At 42.8% G+C, this 9,309-nt stretch overlaps 1 protein-coding gene and 1 long non-coding RNA gene across 8 annotated transcripts in view; one reads left to right on the top strand and one right to left on the bottom strand.

Moving 5' to 3' along the window:
• The window catches only part of atf6b (activating transcription factor 6 beta), a 13,395-nt gene extending 9,386 nt beyond the window's left edge, over positions 1 to 4,009 (bottom strand). The window contains exons 1-5 of one of the 7 annotated variants that reach the window (XM_047819712.1): positions 3,529 to 4,009; positions 2,575 to 2,639; positions 773 to 854; positions 490 to 549; positions 261 to 343 (exon numbers count right to left, since the gene is read on the bottom strand). In XM_047819712.1, coding sequence (XP_047675668.1) covers positions 261 to 343; positions 490 to 549; positions 773 to 854; positions 2,575 to 2,639; positions 3,529 to 3,601 — 363 coding nt within the window. In that variant the 5' untranslated portion in view covers positions 3,602 to 4,009. The remainder of the gene's footprint in view (positions 1 to 260; positions 344 to 489; positions 550 to 772; positions 855 to 2,574; positions 2,640 to 3,528) is intronic. The other 6 variants (XM_047819713.1, XM_047819714.1, XM_047819711.1 and 3 more) reach the window with 6 other exon arrangements.
• Positions 4,010 to 6,480: 2,471 nt separating this feature from the next.
• Positions 6,481 to 8,629, top strand: LOC113656505. Its single transcript, XR_003443917.2, has 4 exons — positions 6,481 to 6,619; positions 7,717 to 7,755; positions 7,844 to 7,891; positions 8,112 to 8,629. It is a non-coding gene; the product is annotated as an uncharacterized LOC113656505 (long non-coding RNA).
• The last annotated feature ends 680 nt before the right edge of the window (positions 8,630 to 9,309 follow it).

The raw sequence follows: 9,309 nt of genomic DNA, 5'->3' as shown, positions 1-9,309 counted from the left end.
AAAGTAAATCAAAAGATAACGAAGAAACTGAAAGACAGAGGAAGTGAAGGACAAAGAAACGTTTACACAGCTGTAGAGTCAATAGTGAAAGGGTTCATGCAAACAAGGGTTCATGTGTGTGTGCGCGTGTGTGTGCGAGTGTGTGTGTGTGTGAGAGAAAGTCAGCGACACACAGCTAGTAAAGATCTAGATTAAAAGGGTGTAAGTGTAATTTGTGCATTTGTGTGTGTGTGTGTGTGTGTGTGTGTGTGTGTGTGTACCTGAGCTTCAGGTAAGGAGGACAGAGAACTGTCTGAGGCTGGTGAGGACGAAGGAGATGGAGGCTCGGCCTTGACTTGGAACACTAACACACACACACACACACACACACACACACACACACACACACACACACACACACACACACACACACACACACACACACATCAATAAACAGACTAGAACAAGCAGAATCCTAGCAAACACAAGCTAACACACACACACACTCACACATGTCCACAGGTAGAGGTTGTGTTATCGTCATCTTGTCCTTCATTAGCGACATGTCACCTGAAACAAGAGACAGAAAATCATCATCAAATACGTTTGGTATTAATCAGAACCAGGTGAGTGTCGTCATCGGCGAGGTCATCGACGCAGCCGCCATCGACGCAGCCGCCATCGACACAGCCGTCTCTTGGTGTCACTTTCACCCCTGTACTCTCACGTCCCTGTCTATAGCCTCAGTTCAGTGACTCCATCTTCATCATATCCTGCTGCACAGGTTGCTCACCTTCAAGCAGTCTGTTCTCCATGTGTTTCCATGGTGTCACAGGGTTGTCAGGGTCAAGGGTCAGCACAAGGTCATTGTCAATCTGTGGAGACAGAAATCAGAATCTGAGATTTAAACGACAAAGTTGGTTCTCTGAGAGGTTTGTGTTACTGTGTGAGAGTTACAGCCACATGGCAGCAGATCTCCAGCCTTCATCATGCTCACCACATCCAGCTGTAGATACGAGAGCTTCTCGCTCTACACACGCTCTACACACGCCCTACACACGCCCTACACACGCCCTACACACGCCCTACACACGCCCTACACACGCCCTACACACGCCCTACACACGCCCTACACACGCCCTACACTCGCCCTACACTCGCCCTACACACGCCCTTCACACGCCCTACACACGCCCTACACACGCCCTACACACGCCCTACACACGCCCTACACACGCTCTACACACGCTCTACACACGCCCTACACACGCCCTACACACGCCCTACACACGCCCTACACACGCCCTACACACGCCCTACACACGCTCTTCACACGCTCTTCACACGCTCTTCACACGCTCTACACACGCTCTACACACGCTCTACACACGCTCTTCACACGCTCTACACACGCCCTACACACGCCCTACACACGCCCTACACACGCTCTTCACACGCTCTTCACACGCCCTACACACGCTCTTCACACGCTCTTCACACGCTCTACACACGCCCTACACACGCCCTACACACGCCCTACACACGCTCTACACACGCCCTACACACGCTCTACACACGCCCTACACACGCCCTACACACGCCCTACACACGCTCTACACACGCCCTACACACGCCCTACACACGCTCTTCACACGCTCTACACACGCCCTACACACGCCCTACACACGCCCTACACACGCTCTTCACACGCCCTACACACGCTCTACAGCGTCTCCTGCACTGTGGCCCACAGGAGCCACCATGTGTCCTTTCTCCTGTTTCATTTCCCTCTGCTGAGGGTGAACAGGAGGAGCTGAGCGAATCATCTGAACAGCTCAGAGACTCCAGCTTCAGCTCAAAGCTTCAGTTAACCTGCAGCTCATCAGCCTGAACATCACAGTCTCAGTGATTTAACTGTCCCTAAACATATAATACAGCCAGAGAAGAGAGTGATAGAAAAAGAGTGATAGAAATATCTCTCTCTAATGTCACACAACAGTTACTTTAGATGCTTAATCTGTGCGGTCTGATCAGCTTTATATAAATCCTCCTTTTCAGGCATTAAGAGGATTTATTTGTGAAGATATTTATATAAAGTCATCTCACTATCGCTCCTGCAGCAGTGTTTGTCTTTGTGTTTACAACTAATCCTACAATCAGAGTAGTGGCCCTCGGCCCCGGGCCCCGGCCAGCAGACTGTCTCCAGGAGCAGCGTTAACTCTGTACTGAAGTGTCAGGGAGATATCAGAGCTCCTGAAGTTCACAATGACTCCAACACCATCATAGAGGGGTAACGCTGTTTCCTCACAAGCGCACACACACACACGGACGCGCACACGCACTCGCGCACACTCACACGCACACACTCACATGCACACACTCACACGCTCGCACACAAACACACACAGGCACACGCGCGCACACACGCACGCACGCACACACACACACACAGACACAAGCATGTACATATACACACACACACACACACACACACACACACGGGCGGGCACACACACACGGGCACACACACACACACTCTCAGCACATCCACTGCTTCGTGTGTATTAGAGAGAGTGTGAAGTAGAAGAAACTCACCAGAGTCTCATATTTCAGCCTGTCTTCACCCTCCTCCATGCTCTCACAGTGAAACAGACAGGCATCTGAGAGAGAGAGAGAGAGAGAGAGAGAGAGAGAGAGAGAGAGAGACTTTAGTGTGATGTAAACATTTACCTTTACATTTCACTACTGCCATAAATAAAGACAGTTCAGACACAAAAGTTTATCCCACAGCTTCCTCAGTATCCACTACAACAGCCTTGTTGTTAACAGGTTTGTTTTCTTTCCCTCGTCACTGCAGCCGCAGCTGCTCCAAACCACAGGCTTCATATCAGTGCGTTTCTTCTGATTCCTTATCGTTTCTATAGTAACAGCTCATCCACTCTGCTCCTGTTATCATCGCTATGGTGATGTTTAGGGAAGGAGTCTCCGCTGTCAGCACCACGATACCTTCCGGGTTAAAGGCTGCAGTGTAAGAGGAATAAAAACCACAGGAAGGAGACGTGCTGTTCGTGTCACAGTAACGACGTCCTACGTGGAAACCTTCAGGAGAATGTAGTGGATCACAACAGAGCAGTTCATCACAGAGACACAGGTCCTGATGAACACTGTTCTGTTACACTCAGTGGTGCTCAGCATCAGTGTCCAGCATCAGTGTCCTGCACCAGTGTCCAGCACCAGTGTCCAGCATCAGTGTCCAGCTCCAGTGTCCAGCACCAGTGTCCAGCATTATTGTCCAGCATCAGTGTCCAGCATCAGTGCTCAGCATCAGTGCTCAGCATCAGTGCTCAGCATCAGTGTCCATCACAGTCTTCATCACAGTGTTCAGCATCAGTGTCGTTATTGTGTCGTGTTGTGACGTCACAACACCCTCAGCATGACCACACTACACACCTTAATGCACTATTATTATTAATTAACACCATGTTTATGACCCTAACACTACTAACACATGAGATCAGACACTTTATTATTAAACTCTTCATCACTCACCCCAGTCTTCACTGGTCAGCAGATTATCCGCAAAGAAGCGACTGTCCAAATCAGACAGTAGATCCGCAGTCATGTCGCCAGTAATAATCACAATAAGTGTAATAAACACACCGTGTGTAAAAGTCCTTGTGTAATAAACACACCGTGTGTAAAAGTCCTTGTGTAATTAACACGGTGACTCGCAGCTAACAACACAAACACATCCGCTCACTAATCGTGTGTATCGCTGTTTAACTACATTTATTTATACAGTATTCGGATCGTACACTACACACTAACATACACACTAACATACACACCAACACACGCACTAACACGCACTAACACACGCATTAACACACGCACATAAACCAGGAAATTCATTTGCCTGAAGCCAGTCGTCTTTCCTTCTTCTCCCATTATCCAATAAGAACGCCGGAAAAAGAGACTGACAACAACGTGGACCAATGATAATTAAAGACAAGAGGCCTTCGAACTCAGCTCGACCAATAGATGGGCTGAACTGAAGAAAATAGGCGGGACTCTGTCGTTTTTTTGTTGTTGCAAATAATAAAAGTATTAAAAACACATTTATCACAAAATTAGTGTTTTTTATTAATGAAAAAAAAAACTGCCGTTCATGTGAACAAAACACTCAGTCTTATGTTCTAGTGGAAGAATAGAGACAAAAACACTTCATATAATAATATAATATACCCTCCACACATTTATAATATAATATATAATTTGATAACGTAAATAATTACATTATAAAGTGTTAATGATTATTAAATGTGCATTAGATATTTAAACGTCAAGTGTTCCGTTAAGAGTCTCTTATCTAAAGACCCGTTTGGGTGGCTGTGATATTCGCCTGACGTAAAATAATCTGCTTTTACACACACACACACACACACACACACACACACACACACACACACACACACACACACACACACACACACACACACACACACACACACACACACACACACACACACACACACACACACACACACACACACACACACACACACACACACACACGCACGCGATTTGTCCCGTATGTTACACAGGTCCACATTATACAGCATCCCATGCAAATCACCCCACCTACATTGTGTGGAGACGCGTCCTATTCCGCCCCTGATTGGGTAATACTCGTTGCCATCGTTGGTTTGATTGGTTTGTTTTAGGGTTACGGGCCGTGAATCACGGCCAATCAGAGTCAGAGGAGGGCGGGACAGAGTCAGAGTGACAGAAAATCCATATGAAAAGATGGCAACTGATCCACTGATATACATCCACTGATGTTATTATGTTCATGATGTTCATGGAAGATCTTTTGCAAGTTTGCAAGTTGTAATTACTAAGTTATGGATCTGTTAATTATTATGAATTATTAATAATAAGTTAATAAAATATGGTTCACATCTCACAAGTTCCTCCAAAAGCTTATTTTTTGTGTTCTCAGTCACACTTTGTTGGTGTATATTTATTATTGTCATAGCTGTGTATTCAATATGACCACTTAAGTTGTGACAGTGAGAGACTGAGTGCATCTGTTCACACTGATATCTTTTCATAATGTCCATTGGTATCAATCTTAATATTTTTATGAATACATGTTTCAAGTTATGATATACCACCACTGGCACGCCATCGGGACTGTGGTCATCATGGCCCCGTTGGGTGTGGCCCCCGTGGCGGCAGGCGTCCCTTATTTTTCTGTATTGAAGTTGGCAACCCAGTGTACAGTGTATAATAAACACAGTTGTATGTACAGTGGAAAAAATGTGCAAATTGAAATATAAATAAGTACATATGTGCAAATAATGTAAGAATAGAGTTTGTTCTGTGTATGTTAAGTGTTCATCAGATGTGTGTTAAGTTTTCATCAGATTGATTGCCTGAGGGAAGAAACTGTTCCTATGTCTGGTCGTTCTGGTGTTCAGGGCTCTGTAGCGTCAACCAGATGGCAACAGTTCGAAGAGTGAGTGTGCTGGATGTGAGGGGTCCAGAGTGATTTTCTTTCAGAAACACACACATTCACACAGAAACTCACACACACACTCACACAGAGACACACACTCACACAGAAACACACACATTCACACAGAAACTCACACACACTCACACAGAAACACACACTCACACAGAAACACACACACACACAGAAACACACACAGTTATACACACACACAGAAACACACACTCACACAGAAACACACACACACAGAAACACACACTCACACAGAAACACACACACTTACACAAAAACACACACACTCACTCACACACACTCACACACAGATGTATAAATGAGATAAATGTATGTGACTCTGGATCAGGGCTTCTACCAAATGCTGTAAATGTAAACCATGACTGCATCATTCAGCTGCACTTTTATATGTGAATCTCCTGTTCTACCACTAATCTAAGGTCTCCTTCTGGATTCAGATCTGGAGACTGAAGACCACTGGAGGACATTGAGCTCATTGTCATGTTTATGAAACCAATCTGAGATGATTCTTAGGACACGGTGCATTATCATGCTGGAAGGAGGCATTAGAAGATGGTAAACTGTGGTAAAGGGGTGCATACAGCGACTACACTCAAATAGTCTGTAGCATTCAAGTCTGTAGCCCAAAGTGTGTCAAGAAAACATTCCATTTCACCAGCGAGAGCCTGGACTGTGGACACGAAGCAGGTTGGATCCATGGATTCAGAGACTTTCACTACAATTGTCTTCAGACTTTGTGGAAGAACCTCATACAGATGTGATGGTCAGAGGTGAACATAATGTCTTTCTGTTAGCTGTTTTTTATTTAAAAACACAAAATGTATAAAAGTGATCACTATAGTTAGTGTGTCACCAGAATATAACTGTATATTCTCTTGCAGCATTAATGTTGCCCTCTGTGTCAGATTGCACAAGCTAAAAAGACCTGACACATCAGTCTACACAGAGCAGTTCCTGTATTTGTTCAATTTTAAAGACGCAACCAGAGGCCGAATGTTTTCACAGGAGTGTTGTAAGGACATTCGAGAGCAATGATGTTCCTTACTTTAACCGCTTTCCTGCTTTATGCCATACACATTGCTCACGGCGGTGAGTAACATATTATTCACTAAAACAAGGCAGCTTCAGGAACATTTTACTGTGGAAATGATAGTAAAGTGATTTGGGGTAAAAGTGTTAATAGACATAGAACTGACATCCTCACTGCTGAAGGAGACGTCACTGTTAAACTCAGACCCGATCACAGATACAGTGTGTTAAGTGATTTATCACTCGTTATAAAGAATCTGTCTCACATGGTACTGTAAGTGTATCTTGTACATGTTTATACTTTTGAATCAAAGATAGAAATAAAGGCACAGGAAATATCAGTGATTAACACTTCTTAAAAAAATAAACAGGAGTACATTCAGGAGTAATATGATATACTAAAATAAAGCTGGAGAGGTGGAAGCTGTAGAACTGTAGAACTGTTTCCATCTCAAATCAAGTGACCCTCTGCTTGTCTCCATTCATTCAGTTGTGGTAGCTCAAAAATGGGGTGTCATAACTTCTAACACATCTAACGCAAACGATACAAGCAGGTGTTGGCAGTAACACAGTCAGGAAATATGCTGATAATATTTATGATCTGTACAAAAGATTACCGTGTCATGGTCATGCAGTTTGGGTGGCGCTGGGAAAATGTGTTATTTAAACATGTAATAAAAGAGCTTCTGTAACCTGAAGTCCACCTGCTGATAACATCAGTATGAAATAGTCTTATGATAGTTTTACTAATACTGACTACATAAAGAAAAAAAAACTTCTTTCCTAATAACGATGTCTGTTTAGCTTTCATGATGAACATGATTATAGCTTGTGGTTATTTCACATATATAACTGAGCTAAACTGTATGAGCGTCCTGTTAATCTCCACAAATAAATATTCTGAACTATTTCAAGTTTTGATCAAATGTTTAAAAGTCTTCACTTCTCCAGCGATTCATCTGTGTGTGTTTTACTGACCGACTCCAAGTCTATTGGTTGTTTTTGTAGTAATCGGTGTAGCTGTGAGAATCTTACTATAAAACATGGCCACATTTTCACCGTTTTTTTGTTTATAGTGTTCTTTAGTTGCACCAAATAAAATCCTGACAGAATCCACAGCCCTTATTAACTCTTATTATTGTTGTCTCTACATTCAGGGAGCACAGCCCACGTAGAGGAAGGTTCAGCTGAATACGGTAACACTTTATAACATCTTCAGTGATCTGGGGATTTAAATCTTTATCTCTATGTTTAATACATTGATATTAAATATTTTAAATGCAGGTACCTGGAGCACAATCCCTTATATGGAAAAGGAATCAAGTGGAAAAGGTTTCAAATTTATTACATGTCTATTTTATAAGTGCTTTATACAGTTTAACTAATGCTACATGAATATTAAACAGTGTCTGGCTTGAATTTCATTGATTTGATATAGACTGTGTTTTATTGACCTAATTAAGAGAAGAGAATGACAACAATCTGTCTGTGAGAGTGAGGAGATAAATCACACTGTATTTCACACTGATAATCACACTGTATTTCTCTGCAGAAGTCCAGACCGACACAGGTGAAGAAGTTTACTGTCTGGATCCACGATGACTCCAGATCACATTCACACACAGCGTCTTTTCATTCATTCATTCATTCATTCACTCATCTTCTACCGCTTATCCGAACTTCTCGGGTCACAGGGAGCCTGTGCCTATCTCAGGCGTCATCGGGCATCGAGGCAGGATACACCCTGGACCCTAAGCCACCGTGATCGTCTTTTCATTTGAATCTCCATTTCCATGATAAATGGATAATAAATTTCCATGTTTCCTTTCCTTTTGTTTCCTTTGTTTTCTTGCTGTTTTGCTAGTAAACCTTCCTGCTTTTATAAGAGAACGTAACTTAGAGCTCTCTGTCTGTAACAGTCCTAACGATCGCATCCAACACTCATTACTGCAGTGTGTTTATTCTGTAAAGTCATTTCAACATTCATGTTATGTGATTTTATAGTTTTGTGCACGACAAATACTTAAGGTCTCAAGTGTAATGGAAACAAATAAAGCTGCATTAACTTCATTCGTTCTGCACTATATATACTATATACATATCTATACTCGCACTTGTGTCAGATGTTTCTACAAATTGAACAGACGAATGTGTTTGTTGGAGCTCACAGTTTAGATGCATACAAGTACATCTCACAAGACTTTGCTCTATTTCTGTAAAACAGGAAATGCTTTCTATGCAAATACTATTTTTAGGGTCTGCAGTAAAATGTACCACAGAAGTTTCTCTTCATCAAACTCTGACTGAATTATGTCATGTTAGATTCCTACATGCATATTTACACAAGGCTATGTATTTACTAATCACAGGGCTGTCGAGTGTCACACATTAACGTGACAGTTCCTCATATCGGTCTTTTCTCACGCTCTCCCGCCACACATCGTATTTCTCACGCAGAAAAACTTTTTGACTATTTATTCATATATTTAATAAGCCGCAGCACCCAAAATGTATCAGTCCGCACCGCTGTCTCTATGGAAACGGGCAGGAATCAAGCGCGTCTCAGTTCTTAGTCGAACCTGACACTTATCAGCCAATCAAAAACAAGAGGCTACACAATAGCCAATCAGAAAATAGTACTATTGTATCTTAGTAAGATTTAACACAACAACCAATGAAAAAAACATTCATTAGAGAGGGTATTTTCGATGGTGGGTTTGAACAAAACCTCAACACGAAACAGCTCGTCT

The sequence above is a fragment of the Tachysurus fulvidraco genome, chromosome 10 (assembly GCF_022655615.1).
Source record: "Tachysurus fulvidraco isolate hzauxx_2018 chromosome 10, HZAU_PFXX_2.0, whole genome shotgun sequence".
NCBI lineage: Eukaryota > Metazoa > Chordata > Actinopteri > Siluriformes > Bagridae > Tachysurus > Tachysurus fulvidraco.
The sequence above is the reverse complement of the archived record's forward strand: the minus strand, read 5'-3'. Positions and strand labels throughout refer to the sequence as shown.